This window comes from Arctopsyche grandis, chromosome 6 (assembly GCF_051622035.1).
Source record: "Arctopsyche grandis isolate Sample6627 chromosome 6, ASM5162203v2, whole genome shotgun sequence".
Classification (NCBI taxonomy): Eukaryota; Metazoa; Arthropoda; class Insecta; order Trichoptera; family Hydropsychidae; genus Arctopsyche; species Arctopsyche grandis.
The window spans coordinates 26,945,782-26,966,723 of NC_135360.1; the positions used below are offsets into that span (position 1 = coordinate 26,945,782).

Below are 20,942 nucleotides of genomic sequence, written 5' to 3' on the forward strand. Positions count from 1 at the left end.
AGGAAGGGTTAAAGGGAGAGGAAAGAGTAAAATAAGGGGGTTGACGCGCCTATAACACCGTCTTACTTTCGAAGCAGACGTCACACCAAAGCAATTCACTATACAGTTCGTAAAGAAGTTATGTTGTATTTGGAAAAAAAATTGAGAATCGGTGGACTTTCGTGGTGTTGAATTTAAAGGGATTGTAGGGTTGGCGCACACGTGAGAATTGATAATTATAAACGATGATTTGGGGAAGAAAGCGCACAAGAATGACAGGTGCCCAGGAATGCGGTAATCACCGGTCTTCCTCACCTTGCATCCACAGAACGCTAATAACCCGATAATTATTTTCAACACATGTTCGCATGTAAAAGGTTTAATGACGACATTCATACATATAGCCGCAGCACTCGATTTTAAACATATACAAACATGCACATTAAGCACTTTCGATTATTGTCCGGAGAAGAAGTATGAATTCGAAAACGAGAATCGTGGCTTCGTGATGTGTGGTGTATGTAGGATCAACAGACGAAACGCATACTTTGTTTAAAAATTAATACGGTCGTGTTACGGGCAATGTGCAAAATCCTACACCGTTTGGAAGTTGGGGAAGTTTTCACTCAGAATATTGCATGTCGATTGAACCGGAGCGATCTGGTTTGCGAGATCGAAAAACTATCATAAGTAGTTTCTTGTTTTTACAAGCCTATTCTATGTTTTTCACAGAAGATTATCACCTAATACATACTGATTTTTTTTTTAATATTGAACCCTTTCCAAAATCCACTTCTAAATACATTAATCTACAGGTCATAAGATTCGTAACAAAAAAACGCAAAAAAATCAACAATTTTGATGAAACCTGATTATGTGTTTACATTTTTTTAAATTAATATTTTCCCATGATGCCATCACATAAATAAATTTGTTCATTATAGTGGTGACTGAAGGGTAGGATAGTTTTGCCAATTTGATGAGGAAATCATATTTCAACAATGAAATCAGATAAATTGGCAAACTCTGATAGGAAACAATTGATTTGGAGTCTCAAATATTCAAGTCTGAATAGCATCACTACAGAAATACTTCCGAAAAAATTATTTTCAATCAAGGTGGTTAGTATTAACGCAACCACCGAGATATATATATATATATATATATATATATATATATATATATATATATATATATATATATATATATATATATATATATATATATATATATATATATATATATATATATATATATATATATATATATATATATACAAACAAAAAAATATATTTCACTCGAGTACGTTAATTAATATCCAATTGTACATATGTATATGCAACAGAACAGTTTTACGGAATACTTTTTTTATTTGCTAGAACTTCGTTTGAATTAATTACCTTATCGAAATTAATTACAATACATAAACCTAAAATTGATAATCGGAATTTTTACTGCCGAAATATTCAGCTATCTACCTAAATCTACGTATATACATATGTATATCTATCTAAATTATGTAAATCCCTTCAACAATTGAGCCGTTATATTTGAAAGTGGCAATTTTTAACTCATAAAACAGTATTCCTGTTTGATTTGGTTCACAAATTGTTATCACTTATTTTATTTCAATATGTCCAGAATTTCGGAAAAGCAGAATAAACGTATTTCAGGTCACCAGTATTATCAAATATTGTTAAACACAAAAAAACGTTGTATTTAATGTTTTGCGAAATATTTCTCAAAATGACGAAAAGTGGAATTATGCCACTTTCAACTATAACGCTTCAATTGCTCCAATTAAAAAATGAAATAATACAATCTATCAAAAAAAAAACAGCGCATATTTAAATACCAGATTCACATTAAATTTGAAAATCTGTTATTGAAAGCGTGGTCATTTATGAAATTATGGTTATTATGAAATTAATCACTCGGTAAACGTGGTTTGCTAGATAGAATTTTGAATTTAACTAATAGGTTTATTTTCGGAAACAATATACATAAGTGTATAAATTCGCATACATTAACGCGTTGCTTTATATTTAAATTTCAATGTTGTATAAAAGCTACATATAACTTACATATATATTGCCGCTAACAAATGAACACACACACACATGAACACATATCGACCGTTCAATGATAAGTAGCAGTAATTCAGAACTAGCATATGGTGGGGATAAATCATGAACTTGAATGGTGTGCGGTTCAAAATTATCATTACACATTATGTGAGTATAACAGGGTTGAGGAATCGTTAAAATATACTCCGATTAAAAAAAATCCTATACAATATATAAGAACATTTTCAGGTACATACATACATGAATGCAGTCGCAATTGGAATAGTCTAATTTTCGAATATTTGTTTTATTATTACAAAAGAGCGTGTATTTACAGTTGTAATATATTTTATTTAGCGTTGAAATCAAAGGGCACACCAATAGTTTATATTAACTGTTAAGAATAGTCCATAAATTGCCGTCATTTTCAACTACAACTTGTCGGGATCATCAATTTTATTATTAGGAATTTAATATTTGTTAGTAAAATTCTTAAATGTGAAGACAAATATAGTCTCAGATTTGCATGCATTGGGCATTGGTGAATCACATTTGAGCCATGCGATTGTTGGTGATTGAATATGCACATAAATTATTAATTAAATAAATAAATGCGAAGTTTGGAGTCGGAGTCGTTCAACTTTTTAGCGACTCCGGGCAAAAAGCCACGACTCCACAGCCCTAGTGTATAATATAATGCCAGCGCACACGTTAAGGTCACGATCGTAAAAGTACGAATGAAAAGCGAGGAGTGGAGTGTGTGTTATTCGTGTTTTCGCAATTTTGGCGTGTTTTCAGCGTTGCAATAACGCCGCACGCGCCCGCCGTTAATTTCGCGGTCACATCATCGCACGTTGGCCGGTAACGACTTTCGTTGGCGCGTTAACGCCAGCATTCATCGCTCGTCCGCGGGTCCATTGCGAATAACGAAGCGTCGACAAGTCGAAACGAAGCTCGGTAATTTACGATTCGCGGTTGGAAAGTTCGCGAAAACGACCGTTGAGAACTTTTTGCCACTCCTGGGGATGTCAAAATATTGTTTTTAAATAACACGAGCATAAGCCGGTTTGTAAACATGTACGTACTTAAGTACCTAAGTGCCCGATAGGTTATTTCGTGGGCGTGTTCTGTAAAAGGACAAGATAAGCCTTTTTATTTTTGATCAAATTCACATCCCTTTAGTCGTAGATATTACTAACAAACTAACCAGGAAATTCTATGGCAGAATCACTATTAAATAGCCTTACTAAAACATTTGTGAAGAGTCGCGGTGATTACAACAAAATTTCTATACCTTTCAGGTATAAACAAAGTTTGTAACACAATTTGTTTTAGTTCGCCAATTAGATAAAAAATAATACACATACGCATATACATATATGCATAAATGTTTCAGAGCCTTTTTCCTATTATGCTGCGTATGATAATATGGAAATAAGACAATAAGTACCTAGTAATAAATACTGTGTAAAATAGATAATGGTCACTGGACCAGTAGCTATTAGAATAGACCTAAGATGTAATCATCATCATCGACAGCTATTCACCTTCCACTGATGGATGAAGGCTTCTCCAACACTCCGTCTCAACCGAAACATTTTCTTAATTTTGTCCACCCATGTTCCCTGTGACCTCTCGGGTACCATTCTAGCACTTCTTTTGTCCACCTTTCATACTTCTCACCCACGTATTTCCTCTTTATGGCAAGCATACAGCGTTTCATACTTCTTTGAGTGCATTGAAATTTTTGTAGCATCTTAGCGTGGTAAAATGTATACGCTTAGCATCAACCAACACAAAACCAATACATTTAAAACTCTTTTGTCCTCATCGCTTTTAAATAAATAATACATGTAAACACGTTTTACCAACAAAATCTTCATGTATGAACCAAATTTTTTCAATGGAACTAACTAATTCATTTAATAAACTTCGTGAACCTTTTTATCTTAATAAATTTATCATAAATCCTGTTAGAGAGAAATTTTATAAGTTTGCTTTTATATAGTACATACCTATGTACATACGAAAGATTAATGAAATTACTTATATGAATTCGATCTAGGTCTATAATTCTGATGCGACATATCATTCGCTGTTCAAATTGAAGTTAGTGGTTATATCCTTTCTTATTATGTAGTAAATATGATGAGTCAGCATCATGTTAATAAAAATAAATTATCATGCATAAAAAATATGACATTCATTGATTTTAATTTGTGCAAGATGGAAACGACTGACTGGCCCGAGGGAATAAAATGTATATTTTTTCTGGCCGCTTTCAGTTATGAACCATAGTCTCCAGAAATAGATTGTACAGAACGGAAATGCCTCGACCGCGTGGGTAAACCGACTTCTTTTAAAATTTCAAACACATTAATCGACCGGGAAGTTCAACAAAGATCGACTTTCATAATTGAAAAGTGCACGCGGACGAGATCGAGCATAATATTTACGAATGGGAGGTAGGTGTCCGTTCTTTCACTCCTCTTCCAACAAATTTACAAATGTTATGTACGCATGTGTGTATAGTGTATATAGGAAACGTTTTTATACAGCGTACATAAATTTCGGGCCATTTTTTGTTAACAAAATATTTAGAGACGATTGGAAGATACGGTCAGTCGAATGTAGGAATTTAGTCCAATACAAATATTTGTTGAACGCAAATATTCACCTCTAAACACCGTGTACCACACGTAAATGGATACCAAGCAAGCAAAGCAATCCCAACAAAAAAAAAAGCTCCAAAACAGAGTGGTTCAAAATAGAATAATATAATATTCGATAAAAAATTTAATATTACTATATATCACGCGGATATATTTTTCAAATTGTCTAAATTAATCCTTATGCATACACAAACACACAATAAAAAAAATTAAAAATTAAAATACATATACACAATGTGCATCTGTGTATACACGTGTTTCGAATCAAGTTGTAGACGAGTACGAGAACAAATAATTCTATTGAGACTACTGGATTGAAGAGTTCCTATTTATACTGTGCGTACGAAAGGTAAACAATAGAAGACATTTGGTGTATCAGCAAACTGAAAATTATAGGTAGACATAGCATTCCTAAGAAAATAATAAATAAAAATGATATGTATATAAAAAATGTTTAAATAATTTTTTTACGTATATATTGCGTACATCTGCTTTCTAAATTGACTTGAGTTATTAATAAAACCCAATGAACTGTAAACGTAAATATATATAATAGACGAATTTATTTTATTTCGATTCGCGCCAAATAAATATGCATGTCCGATAAGATGGATCTTTGAATGGGTACGATAAACACAATCGTTCCACTGTGTATGTATGAGGATACTCAATCACACTTCACATGTCAAAAATCGTTTTTGGGTATCAATATCCATCCTTATCCCTTATCTACGGAACGAGATAAGGGATTATTAGGGATCTTCAACACGGCTGCGTTGGCGACATAAAAACTCTACATACATAGGTACATATGAATTCAAAAAATACAAACAAAAATAAAATAAATTCAAACATATTGATATATTTGAAAATTAAGTATATGTACATAATGTTATCTTCCAAGAATCGCATATCCTAGAAGAGAGAGAGAGAGACGAATGTTTTGGGGGAATAAAAGAAGCTAGATTCGACACAAAGGAACCTGCATACAAATGTTATGGCACTGAGATAGGAGGGGGAAAAATCTATGGGATTCCGTGAAATGGTCAACAATGGACAAGAAAAAAATGTATGGATGGTTGCCTGGCAACCTGTCCATTCAGGGTGATTTATTAAAGATGACTGAAAAAAAAGCTAATTGAAAGCACTCAAAATCAGCTTTTCTCAACTTACGGAGAAATTGGCCTTATAGACAGGTAAAATAAATCCCTCAACTTATACAAAGCTTATCTCAAACACGAAAAAAATATTACTATCGATGATATACCAGGGATATTCCCACATTTATAAGCCGTAATGAAATCATCGGTTTTTTATTGCAAAAAATATAATTGAAATGTTGAACCGCTCTCGTGCTTTTGACGTCTTCATTTCAATTGTACCCAAAAAAGGACCCTTTCGGCATTTGAATGCATGAAAAATCAAATTGGATATAGTTTTCAAAACATGCGTTCGCTCATTGTGAAGAGAATAGTGTAAAATCCGCCATGTATACAAATTGTTTCAACAATAGACGGATAGACTCTTTGAAAAGGACCATTTTGCTCGTTTTGATTTTCACGCCAATGAATATGTACCACAATGATTTCACGCATGCATTATCGATTTAAATGTTTATATTATATATGCCATAATACATTTTACGTCTGACGGCACGATTGCAAATTTATAATTTTATCGCAAAACAAAACAATTTCAATATTATAATAATAAAATCACTTCTCACGTTTATAATCAATACCGAAACGTAATACCGTAGTCGTTGCACTTTCAAAAATATAATTTGTTTTGATCCAGAGCCGGATTGAAGCTCGGAACGTGTGAATTCGATCATTTCTAGTTCGGATCGATCCGGTACGTAGTAAATGGACGAATCGAATAAGAAATATCCGACTCATTATGAACGAACGCAGAGAAAAAAGCGTGGGCGAATTAATTCGAATTACGTGAACGGTCATGCACGGTTGCATCCCAAAAGAGCGATAGGAGAATCGAGAGAATATTGTCAAAAGCGAATTTAATTCACAGGGAAAAACGCAACGAAGAAAGGATTAGAAATTTTAATTTAAACGCGTCAAAAGTTAATATAAAAAAGGGAAATTGGGTTGCCCAAGATGATATGTCCGATATCTACCATACAAAAATGAAGGAAAAAATTTCATTCTCGGTCACGAAGACATTTGGAGTCGACTTATTGACAATTGGACACCGACGTCGAGTTTTCATTACAAACAGTTCAGGTTGTTATGTGTATTTTCACGGTGACGGTCACGGTGAGATATGCCGCGTTCTCGTTCAATTACAAAACATTTACGGACACAATAACACCGGGCCACTATCCGAACATAATTATCGCACGAGGCTTCACGCAAAAAATTGTGTTGTTTTTTTTTGGACAAAATAGGGTGTAGAATAACTTTTCATTCATTTGCGAACAACTTCCAAAAGATTTCGAATGGAATTTTTTAAATGGGAAACTCACCTGTGAACTCTTTCATATGTATATACATATTTACTCTCTTTGATTATTAGAAGCAAACAAAATAATTAATCTTTGGTTTATTAATACGTACAAATAGTTCACTTTTATGCCAACTGTAAATTTCCAGCTTTCCCAAAGACAATTCCAAACAAAACCAATCACTTAATTATTTCTGAATATTATACGTAAAATACCTATTTTAAATAATGACGTGTTTTTACATTTCTTTCATTCAGTCAAAAAGCAAAAATATATTGTATATAAAAATCCTTCCAAAAAAGTTTTCTACATGTTTTCGAGTTAATCTTTTGATTAAAAAAAATGTCTACATCATTTCAAATGTGGGATACCTAGCGAATGTACATTCGTTATTTGTGGTTGGTTTTTAATTTTTATTAATTTTTTTCTGTTGCTCCGATTTTCTCCGAAATCGTGGCATTTTAAATATTCGGGTCCCGAGAATTTCTCCCCCTTTTTTCATTCCAGACTATATAATGCAATTGGAACATAAAATAAACCGTAAAAAGTTACTTATTTTTAAACGGTAAGTTGAAAAATAAATCTACATATCTATTTTACTCGTAATGATGTAGTGAATGAAGAGATTTAATAAAAATTATATTATAAATAAAAAATAATCGTATAAAACTAGCATTTTTCACCCAGATAAAGTAATAGAAATCTGATTAAAATAAGTCAAAAATATGAAAATTAAATAGACATGTTAATATTTTCATGGAATTGCGTCATACATATGTATGTAGTTTTGAAACAACTCATTACTAGAGATCGGCGGTCGAGTTGCTGCCATAAAATAACAACCCCTCTATTGTCCGAGAAAGCAGGAGCAAAAAAATGGTTGACACACCTTTAGGTTCGGTAAATGAAAGGTTCGGCAAACCTTTAACAATGCATTTACAACATTTGAACAATGAACGGCACCTTGGTTATCCGGGCTTTACTAATGAGAAATTAGTCATTACTTCCTTTATATACTCACTATCAGTGGCGGCTGGTCAGATGCTTTATCTATATCCTCCTCCTAAACACTCCACGCACACAGAAAGTCTGTGTGACGAAGAAAGACAATATCTGACAAGCCGCTATTATATCTAGCCACAGTGGCGTATTGGGGTAACCCGTCAAGCCACTATGACATGATCTGAAAAGCTACATATTCCAACTATTGCAATATGCGAGTATGTACATACATAATATTGAAAAACAGTTCAAGAAACTTTTGACTGCGTAGAGAGTGTGTGCCTAATTCGTTAGGCCGGATAACAGTTTACCGGCTACGTGATTAATAGAAGCGTGAAATTAAGTTAGCATTGAAACACCCCAAGTTTGAATTCTGTCGACTAAAAACAGGAAAATTCGAAGCTTTCGCGAACAAGCGAACAATTGTGAGGTATGCCCAACCAATAAAACACGAGCTGGTTCGGTTAATTAGCGTGACGAACCTGGCGTTGAGACGTTATTTACGATAGGGATTCATTCCGACCGGATACTAAAAGTAACAAACAACAACAAAAAAAAATAATGCAGTTCCAGAGAGAAAACTTCATCACGTGTATATACATATCTACCTGAACACATACCAATCTACCTGGCTAATAAATCAGGCAACTTCTAAGCGGAAAAATGCTATGACGTTCAGCAAGCATAGCAAACAGAACTTATCGAACCATGTTTGAGGTGTCGCTATAATAAATTACCAAAAAAAAATGGTACGTTATCTTTTAATAACTAAAACGCCAACGCGTTGCAATACTCTTCCATGCATCCTTGCTCACTATTAAATTCTTGCACAAATACATATATTGACCTTCTCGTGACGAGAGTGGTGAAATTCCCATGGGTTTTACAATCAAGTCCTCCCCCACACAAATCGCAGGTAATCGGATAGCTACTTCCGAATTAGTACGTGAGTTACCGCGTAATCCGCTACGTCTCACCAAGTGTGACTTCCGAGTACGGATTAGATCGTGGGTTCTTAATCTGGACTCCATGGACCCAAGAAAAAATCTTGGGTCTTTAAGTGCATGAAAAGGTCTGCGTAATGCAATTACTTATGTTATCATGAGCTTTTTGACTGACAGTGTCATTGTTTTTTAATAGAAATTGCTAAAAGTTTCTACTGAAGGAGGAATATTTCCGACTAGGTAGATATTTTATTACTAAATACAACTTATTTATGTACATAATCTTGATACTTTCTGAGATAAGACCTCAATTTCTTTGAGTACAAATAAGTATTAGGCCGAGCAATGGATAAATTATACGTTTCAAACTTTAAATTTTTCCCAAAACATTATGTCTGAACTTGAGTCAGCTCTGATTTATATGTATTTCCAAACAAAACATACAATTGAATGTGAGCTTTTATACAATTTGATGAAACTTTTATTTTTATTTAAATAAGACCAACAAAAACCCTTTAAAATTTACAAAAAGTAATTTTATATTACCCTTAAAATTTACCGAAAGTAAACCTCAATGCGCCTTCCTAACCAATTACAAACATCGATCTACAATTTTTAGAATATTTTTCACAAAGCATCATAGAGACATCAGACGCAAAGCATCATTTTTTTACATAAATTGTCAAATTTTAAGATGGTGAAAAACTTTTTATGGACAAATTTGCAGCATTTTTATAGGAATCAGGCAAAATCCGAGATGCCGAAAACTCTAAAATTGCAATAAATGGTTAAATGTTGTCAATTTATTGGAAACATTTCAATGAAAATCATATAAATTGGCAAACTCTGATAGGAAACTATCGACCTGGAGTCACAAACCAAGATCTGGCTAGTAGCAACCTGTGGGACTCGAACCCGAAACCACTATGTTCGAAAGCATATATGCTAACCACTAGTCCACACTGCTGGTTGGTTGATTCTAATTTGTCAATAATACGAAAGAAAATGATTTAAATTGATCGACCGGTGGATAGTTTAATAGCATCTAATAGATAATTTCGAAAGAGACTTTGTAACTATGTATGTAAGGTTTGGTTGGAAGCATCGAAAACAAAACAAAGTCTATGGCGACGATATTGATATCGTTGAATATATTTGTTTTTGAGTCAAATAAATTTTACATAAAATCAAATGAATGTTATTAGATTACTAATGAATGTTATTAGATTACTAATGAATGTTATTAGATTACTAATGAATGTTATTAGATTACTAATGAATGTTATTAGATTACTAATTAATGTTATTAGATTACTAATTAATGTTATTAGTAGTCACCGGAGCCTGAGGGGGCCGTGTATTGTTCAAAGGTTGTAAATGCATTGTTAAAGGTTTGCCGAACAATGGATAGCACTGTGACTATCATACCTCTAGTTATTAGATTACTAATGAATGTTATTAGATTACTAATGAATGTTATTAGATTACTAATGAATGTTATTAGATTACTAATGAATGTTATTAGAACTATTAGATTAGCCATGTTTAAGTTGTTCTTATTACAAATACCAGTAATAAAACTACTAGTAATCTATAAGACGAAGATGGCATTAGTCATTCATTTTAGAACCGCTATAATCGCTGACTTGTCTATACAATCTGTTTGAACAAGTTGAAAATTTTCTGTTAATTTAGTTTGGTTGATGATGAAAGTGATGGTTGGAACTCAACAACGTCTCTTCAACTTCGTGTCGTCATAAACCAACTGGTTACCAACGAACACATTTCCTTGACTACAATGACTACAACGAACACATTTCCTTGATCACAATGGCGCTTCAAACTTTCGCGCCGGTAAAATGGTAATTACGAATATTATTATTAAGAGGTTTTTTCCCGTTTTTTTTTCATAGAAAGCTTCCCGGACATGCATACAACAAATCCTGAAAGTTCCATCGTAATCGGTTGAGTGATTTAGGAGCCTATACGAGACAGACAGACAGACAGACAAACATCCAAACAGACATTCAATTTTATATACATAAATTTTGCAGTTTTTTTTTGCCTTCGAGTAGGGGAAAGTTTTATAATACACCAAAAATTGAAAAGACAGTAGTGAACTTCAAAGATTACAATATTAAATACCTAATATTGAGCTACATATGTATTAGAAACTATTGGCTGAAATGGACTTCGGTCCCTTCCGTCACTCGCGACGCTCGAGTTGTCTTTTGTCTGGAATCGTCACATTGTCATGTTGCGCGAATGCTTCATTACGTATGTCTGTGAGGCAACTAGGCAGATGATAAAACTTGGATCGAAGACGATATTCAAGTAACGAACGCAGAAGAGAAGCACGACGGTGGTCGGGCTATTAATCAGCGTACGTGCGTCTCGAGACGGAAGCAGTCTCAGGTTCGAGAGAGAGAGAGGGACCCAGCGGAACCAGTACCCACAATGAAGCACACAATTAGACGTCGGCCATACAAATAGATTGACAATGTCGCGCTATAATATGATCATTTTGCGGATGGTTAGCCACCGTGATGGATCGCACTAGAATCCACTCAGAGATGTGGGTAACTAACTCTTAGCTCCCCCCGCCCAGAAGATTCGTCGACGGAAGATCCACAGACGGAATGATAAAATATAAATACAAAAAAAAAATCAAAATGAATTGTTATGACACCGTGAAACTACATATTGACGCGAAATTTCACGACAGTAATAAATATTAAGACGTGGGCGCGTACATTCGACGATTCGATTATGTAAATACAAATTTACCATTCAAATGACACGGCTTGAAGGTGATCTTTACGGCTGAGATACCGGATCAAATCTAACACATCTGTGTCGATTACAATATTAAAAAATAAATAAATAACTCCCGAGAGCCCGCTGCAAGATTAGATTGTAATATGAATTGGATAGAAAAAAATTGTCACTCCTATTACATGTTACAAAAAAAAATATTGCAAATTGAAATGGGTTTGTTTGAGATGAAGTAATATTTCATACACAATACATTAAAAATGTGGTAATTTTGACTAAATGGCTGAGTGTGACTTAGGGCGAAAACACAATTGTTTCTGAATAATTCATTTAAAAAGCATAGTCTGAACTCGGCATACATTTAGGGTGAAAACATAGTGAATGGGTTTTTTTAGATAATTTTAAACAAAAAAAGTGCTGCGAAAAATCGCAGCACCTCTAGCCCGTATACATAGTAGACAGTCCCAAAAATCACCCCCTAAAGTGTTTTCGGCGATATTTTATCCTTGTATCCTTGCTTGACAGTGATCGATAACGATGAATCCCATATTTGAATAAATGTAGGAGAAACTTTTCGGATGCATATGGATATGCAAAGACATACACACGACCTCCCAAACATATGCACTCTGCATATGCACGTGCAAGTACACCCGAATCCAGTTTGGGGAACACTCATTGTTTACGGTCACAGCGGGAAGCTGAAGCAAAAAAAAGAAGGACGTGACGTCCCATACTACTCGGTGTGTTTTAGCCCTTATAATCGCCGTAGTGACGCTGTATGTTACTCATAAGTAGAGCCCGGATAACCAAGGTGCCGATTATTGTTCAAATGTTGTAAATGCATTGTTAAAGGTTTGCCGAACCTTTTTTACAAAGCATTTACAACAATTGAACAATAAGCGGCACCTTGGCTATCCGTACTCTAGTCAGAAGTTATGAGTGACATAAAACGTAATTACGACGATTATAAGGGTTTAGCATTTACAACAATTGAACAATAAGCGGCACCTTGGCTATCCGTACTCTAGTCATCAGTTATGAGTGACATACAACGTAATTACGACGATTATAAGGGCTAAAACACACTGAATAGTATGGAACGTCACGTCTTTCTTTTTTTGCTTCAGCTTCCCACTGAGTTATGATTCACGATATGAGTTATAACTCATAACTCTCAATGTACATGTAATCACAAGTATTCACTTCCTGATCATATTATCGTAACGCTATATGACATAAATTGTCGATATTTTTGACAGTTCGTCACTTGAGATTATTGGAGTACCTCGTCGCGTCGCATCGTTTCAAACCGCACGCAGTATTGATTTCATTTCATTCTATTGCATTCTAAAGAAAAGCCAAAATCCAGAAAATGTATTTAATTTAGCGGAATAAAATGAAGATAGTATGAAAATTAACCCACAACACAAATCGCAGAACCTAGTATTTCAACTGGTAAACAGATTTTGCACTAATGATTCAAATTCCACAGAACTGATTCAATTGAAACGTGTCGTCCTGGAGTGAGGCTGTCAAAATTACTTAAAGCCTTCACTCTAAAATTGACCTAATGGGAAGAATAAAACACAACTAATACAATACATGCACACTACTAAAATAATTACAAAGTACTCACCTGAAAATATCGAAACGGATTGAAGACAGGTGTAGGGTTCTGTGTACAAAGAGAAAGAGGTGATACATAAGATAGACGAATCATACATCATACAAATCATCAAAAAAAATCACAAAGGTAATTAAATTCATAAATAACTGACGAAACCTAGTTTGAAATCCTCTTGCGTAATGAAAAAGTGTTATTAAAAGTGGTGATGGAGAATAGATACATAGATAGATAGTAATGTCCCTTAAATGAAAATAGTCTCAACCATCTAACTCTGTATATATTTACGTGTATATACATACATACATATACAGATATGTTTGCCTATGGGGAGCGGCGGGCTGCATACATAATTCCAGATCTGAGATGAAGGGATAAACAACGCCGACAGGTTCGGTTGGGACCCGGGGAGGGGAGAAAACCCTCCCACAGCCCCATCCGAGTTAAGGGAGGATGGTGAAGGCAGGAATGTTCAATTAAAGCTGCAAAATCAACATTTGCAAAGTCCATCAGGCATTAAAAGCGTAAAGGAGGTATGTAAAAATATATTACGACCGATTTGTATGAAGAAAACGAGCAATTAGGTCACGAATAGCAAATCCGACGGAAAATCCTTCTTTTTTTTTAATTTGTTTATACATCTCATCCTCCTAGTATTTGTTTATTATATAATGATTCAAATTGCAAGCGAACGAAATTGGCATTAATGACTAGAATATGTAACATTATAAATTACGTATTAACTTGTTGCTAACAAGCACTCGTTGTGTGTATGTAAATAATTTTCGTAACAACTGGGAACCAATCAAATTTATTGTTTTTCTTTTAAATTACACGACGAACGCGCTGTAGCTCCATCAAACAAATGGAGATTTAATCTAGATCGTTTCCATATAAATTAAATTTACAATGGGCCAATAAAAGTGGTGTATACGTGTAAATTTATAACGAATTCGTTTATAATCTCATGAAGACTACTATACTACTACGGAGAGAAAAAAATAAAACAAATTTATTACACTAGTTTTAAACAATACTGCACGCTAAACTGTTAGTTCAATAGCGCCAAACCACTTAAAGTTTAACGAACTGAGCTTTGAAATATAATCAATGCATAACAATACGTACACATTTATGTATGTATGTAAAATCCTACAAAAGCATTCCACAAAAAGAACATTTGAATCGTATCCTGCGTATAAGGATTGAATGTACTATACTTCTTAAATTATTTATTGTATAAATATTGATTCGACAGGAACATACCAGACGTTTCTTTTTAATGTTTTAAAAAAATTTCATCAATAAAAAAACATTGTATGGAAAGCCGCGCACGATAAAAGTGTTAACTTTTAAGTTGAAAAAATAGTTGTATTCAATACCTTTTTTAAACTAAATTTGTGTTTTGCTCACTGAAACTAGAGTAAGATTTTATTTTGAGAAGAATTTTATTCATAAAAAAAATATAAAGATTTTTATTCAACTCGAAACGTCAGAGGTCAAGCGGAAGTTGTCAAACTTTACAAAACAACCGATAAGCGTCGCCGTTAAAACAGTTAAAACTTAAAAAATTCATGACATATTTTATTTTATTTTTATTTTTTACACCGTATATATGTACACCGGAATATTAATTTACGCTGTAAACGCACTGAAACGAAAACTAAACTTATTTTATGAATATTTCTAACTGTCATAAATATTAATTTATGCAAGCGACACACCATACAATACAATCCGGCGGATGCAAATGCAACGTGCTCGGACCTGTCAAAATATACATAATCGCAAAATTCAGCGATTTGATTACTGCTACCTGATTTCGTATACAAACACGAATGTATACTTATTTAGTATAAATTTTGCACTTCACTGCTCAAATGTGCAAAGAAGCAACCGCAAAACTAAATATACATATACAAAATTTTAGGAACGAAAAATCATGACGCAAAAAAATTAACGCGATATATCCACGGAACACCGCACTTATATTCATACCCTAACTGCTAACAAAAGCACTTATTTTCAATAATTTATTACAATAGAGTAGTTGGCCCGAATGTAAAACAAAAGGACAGCTGCTCCAAGTTCAACGAGCTCCGCAACTCAAACCTGTTATCAACCATTCATCACGATAAAACATACACAAGAAGATTGTCTTACCTAAAAAAACTTTTTTCGAGCCACACAAGAAAACGCATGGAGTACCCCTGGACGTGGAGGGACCAGGATGCTGAGGGAAAGGAAGGTGGCAGGAGGACGAAAGAGGGTGAGGGTTGGACCCGGCGCCGGCTCCGAAGAGGGGTGGGGAGGAAACTGGCGAATCGCAAAATGGCGGCCAAAGGCGCGCAAGTCTCTTGTATTGGTCGCCGCCCGCCCTGGATGAGATAATGTTCTCTACATCCACCCCAGCATACCTATGTATGTACTATCTACATGCACTACACATCACCCACTTCCATTTTATGCGGAGGAGATTGTATACAGCACCCCGCGGGGGAAAACGAGTGGATTTACCACTATAGGATGTACCAACTTTCATTAAAAAAAAAATCCGCCGATTAAAGATGCGGACAGGACGGCCGTTGTTCGTAAAAACCGATGTTGCAACACGCAAAGTGAGAAGCATAAACGAGATGAGTAATGGAATGATAGTACCAGGTGTTCTACAATGAAAGTTCATATTTTAAAATAAAACCTAAAATAAGCCCCCTCATAAGGTAGCGTTTGGATCAAATCCATAACAGCAATATATTTTTAAACTATTTGTCCGATAGCCTGCGCTCATTATTTGTATAATTGAATGTGATGTATGAGTGGAATTTTGATCTTGTCTCGTCCATTGGTGCTGGCTATAGGTGCAAGAAATTCCCTAATTTTTATTTTATTATTTGATATTTTTACTTTATCTGCTATTTTATTTTTTATGATTATGTATAAATTTATTGTTTGTCTGTGTATGTATGTAAATATCAATGGCGTGCGGTGATATTCTCTCTTTTTTTCGTACAGCCTTACTTAATGTGCGTGAGCAGGATACAAGGGGAACAGCCCGTTCCCCTTGTACGCTGTACGACAAAAAGGCTGCACGTTCCTGTTCCCGTTGTACGCTTGTAAGGCTGTACGACAAAAAGAGAGAGAAGTTCACCGCACGCCACTGGTACATATCTATGTATCTATTTTTATTTGTCTCATCTCTGTATTTTTTCGACCATTGTGGCGCATTAAGGACCCATGTAATGCCACAATGGTCCAAGCTTAAACTTAAAATAAATGACCAATCCTTAAGTATTCAAAGTTAAAATGACGAAAGGATTGAATTGATGATAAACACTCTCAATTTACTAGTCTAAACTAAATAATCTTTTTATCAGTTTACAAGTGTTTTTTCTTCTAATTTTTCGAATAACTTGTCAATATTTTAATAACCAAATCGATCCCAGTTGCGTGATTCCTGAGATTGTGTAGTGAGTTTTATAATCTTTGCTCTGGAAGTATAGAATACTAGCTGTATATTTTGATACCGACATAGTGCTGCCACACTTCAAAGGTGGCTAATTTAATATGGCAATAGTTTTTGACCTTTTTTGGGATATAAAAATAGATCTATAACATATAAAAACCCAAACATATCTATTTATAACATTAGATTAGGAAAATAACTAGGTGTATGTGAAGAGCCTCGAAAATACATACATACAAGTTTTGTAATTCGCACACACAGTTGTGAAGTTTATCACTAGCAGAGTTCATCAAACTGGCGAATTTTATAGACTTTTTTTCGACATGCGAATAATGCTAAGACATAACTGGTGATAAATACTCTATCAGTAAATTACACGAATGATGCTTTTATCGAACAAAGGTGTCGCTTACATCTAAACTAAACATAACGGCTAAAATATGACAAAATTTATCGTGTCACTCTATGTATAGGACTCGACAAGGCGGCAGGTGTTGGAATAAATTGGAATAATGTTTTTTTTTCTATATAGAAGTACCCGAAATACATACTTGTCGCTCAGGTACACAAACGGCCCACCGCACATTTTCAGCCCCCTTAACCTTATACCCAAACAATAACTATTGTCCGATTTCTAAATCCTATATGTGTTTCCTTTTACTGTAATACCAAGAAATGGGGAAGAAAAAAAAGAAAATTTACAATCAATCGTACCTGTTCTGCTAAGCACGGAGGCACATAAACACGTTCAAAACGTTCAAAGCAAATTGACCCATAGAAAGTATTTTCATACAAATGAAATAAAAAAAAATTGTAACCACCAGAATAAACTGAATCGAACATTTCATCTATGAAAATAGTAGCAGCATTCACATTCCAGAGTAACAAGATGTTCCATAAGTTAAGCTTAATTGAAGACTTGATTTCGACACGGAATACCGTACTATAATAATCTAATTGAAAATGAGACATTAATTGAATAAAACGAGAAGTCGCTGATACAGCTACTATTTAAACGCCATCAGCGGTGAGTAAATTATTAGGTACCTAAAAGGCTTCAATAACCACAAATGACCTTGTAACAAGATAGCGTCAAATATGCTGGACCAATTTTCAATTTATTTATTAAGAAAGAAACCTTTGAACCAACCTAAAAATGTATTTTTTTAAGATCATTTTTAAAACGTAACAAAAGTAAGAAGCTTAAATATGCAAAAAGAGAATATCCAGAGAGAAAACATACTGATACACGTGTCACATATTTAAGAAAAGCCCTTCAACATGTTGAACATGAATTACTTAGGTATGTACCCTGGATCTTGATGTTTTGGTATGAATCATACAATGAAGCTGCAAAGAGGCAACAAATATTAAAACCCAAGTTTTTCATTGATGTAAATTCCACCGACAACGAGTTTGATCTATGTAAAATGTTCCAAAATTTAAAAAATGTTGCATTCAATATGAGATATGACGTTTCAGAATAAAAACCATATTTTATTTTCATTTACAGCTTTTCACCATCCACTACTGGATAGCAGTCTCACAACATTCGTCTTTATTTCCAGCAAGCTCATCCATCTCATATCATGATTTTTTTCTAATTTCATCCATCCATCTCCCTTGTGGAATTTCTTGTAACGTTTTACGTATTACGTATATTTCGTATATCATTCTAGCTATGCCTATTATCATTTCAATCTCATTACTAGTCACCGGAGCCTGAGGGGGCCGTGTATTGTTCAAAGGTTGTAAATGCATTGTTAAAGGTTTGCCGAACAATGGCTAGCACTGTGACTATCCTACCTCTACTCATTACTAGAGGTAGGACCGGAAGCGTGCCGTTCATTGTTAATTGTTCACTCTAGCTTTGTAAATAGACCCAAAACGCCCTGATTCCTGGAAAAAGCACGCTTCCTATCCGCCCTTTACTCATCACTCTCTTTTTCATATATTTAACTACCTTTGTCATACCTCCCACCCATGTATGTATTCCACTTCCTATCTTTCATCACTATACCGAGTATACTTCTCTAAGTGCATTGGACTTGATGCAGAATTCCGGCGTACAATGCTGAAGTTTCGTACCCATACATAATTATTATATTTATAGCTTAAGCTTCATGCAGGGCCACCCGAGAGGAATCCCGAGCCCTATAACAAACTAAAAAAATAGATCTTATACATATATTTACTTTATATATGTTTTTAATATGGAACAAATCTATCAGAACTACTAGTAAAATGCCTATATGTAAATTGGTTGCATGTATGTATGCATGATATAACAGGTACGATTTTAAATGGACAATAAAAATGCGTGGATTTAAAAATAATAAAATTAAATACATATATTTATTTTTATGTAGAATAATATAAAATATCAATATCGGCCAGTCGATCGTCCCGACACAGGGCCCCATGAGTAATTCAGGCCCTACCCCAGCTCCCCCCCCCCCCCTGTTGTCGGCCCTGGCTACATGTCATCCCAGAACATGATGACCCCATAATATGCCAATTCAAATATCATTTTCGGTATCATGTGGGTTTAGGACCTCACGTATACATATGTAAATTCCAAAATGAAACGTGTGAAAAAACTAATAAAACAGTATTCATTCCGTACAACAGGTTACATCAATTATGATTATGCACAGCATCGATCTTCGCCCATAAACATCGACCGATTTACAACGTTCTGCTTCTTCTCCCAAATCGGCGGAACCAATTAGTCCGAATTACACGATCAATTACTACACCGCAAACAAAACAAAAATTCAATTCCGCACACCTTCGATTCAACATGCATAATCAAAAGGAATCGTACGTATTGACATTCCTTAGCACTCGGTCGGAGGAAAACGAGTCGGATCAAAATTAAATAAAACAAAGACGGATAAAAAAATATATAATAAAACAAAAACAAAAAAAAACGACACTGGAATCGTTAACACCTATCGAAAAAAAAACCTACGTATGTAAATAAGTTAGGAGCGAATATTATAATTGGACACGGCCGAGTGCGCGGATGACCGGGCCGAATACAAACATTGCCCGAGGCCGCGGGCGGGCCAACCTCATTACGCTCGCAGCTCGCGTGTGTTTGTGCAAACATTTTTTGACAAAAATCGGTCTCCATGTCGATGTCGTTGTCGTTCACTTGCATCGAGTGAGTTATTTGTCCGTCGACGCGCGGTGCATCCGAGTGCATAATAAAACGCACATGTGTAATCAGGCTGCGGGGGGGTCTCGCGAATCGCACATAATGCGATCAGCGATAGCGTGTCGCTTCCCAACATGTCTAAATCGAATATGTAGACATGTTGGGAAGACATTAAGCCCCGTCTAAATTTTGGCACAAGACGCGCACGGAGACACGAGGTGCGCACGAATACATGTCAAGGTGCGTTCGACTAGAGAACAGACATAAAGAGACACACCGCACGCCTGTATGAGCGCCTAATGTCTCCGTGTTAGCATGTGTGACATTCGCTAGTCATCACTAGAGGTAGGATAGTCACAGTGCTATCCATTGTTCGGCAAACCTTTAACAATGCATATACAACCTTTGAACAATACACGGCCCCCTCAGGCTCCGGTGACTAGTCATCACAAAGCTGTGTCATAATTTGAACGGGCGATTGGAGACATTATTGATAGCTAGCGTTGTGGTTTCGGAAACAAATTGATACACGATTTAAAATAAAGTTACAAGACGAATAGTATTAATTAATCGGAATCGGAACCGAAAGAGGGATCGGGAATCGGGAACTGAAAAGGAATTGAGAATCGGAACAGAAATAGGATTCCAGATCCGGAACTGAAGAAGGAATCCGGATTTCAAAATATATATCACAATTGTCAGAAGTTGATAAGTATATCGCAGATTGGATGGAATGAAACACACATACATTTGTACGTGGACGGCCAGGCGAGCGTGCGGAGATGGAATG

At 35.0% G+C, this 20,942-nt stretch overlaps 1 protein-coding gene across 4 annotated transcripts in view; it reads right to left on the minus strand.

Moving 5' to 3' along the window:
* Positions 1 to 20,942, minus strand: part of pan (transcription factor pangolin) — a 144,405-nt gene that overhangs the window by 107,404 nt on the left and 16,059 nt on the right. For 3 of the 4 annotated variants that reach the window (XM_077433526.1, XM_077433524.1, XM_077433523.1), the window contains exon 3: positions 13,539 to 13,577. The exons of the other annotated variant lie outside the window; for it this stretch is intronic. In XM_077433526.1, the coding sequence (XP_077289652.1) occupies positions 13,539 to 13,577 (39 nt within the window). The remainder of the gene's footprint in view (positions 1 to 13,538; positions 13,578 to 20,942) is intronic. 4 annotated transcript variants of the gene reach the window in all.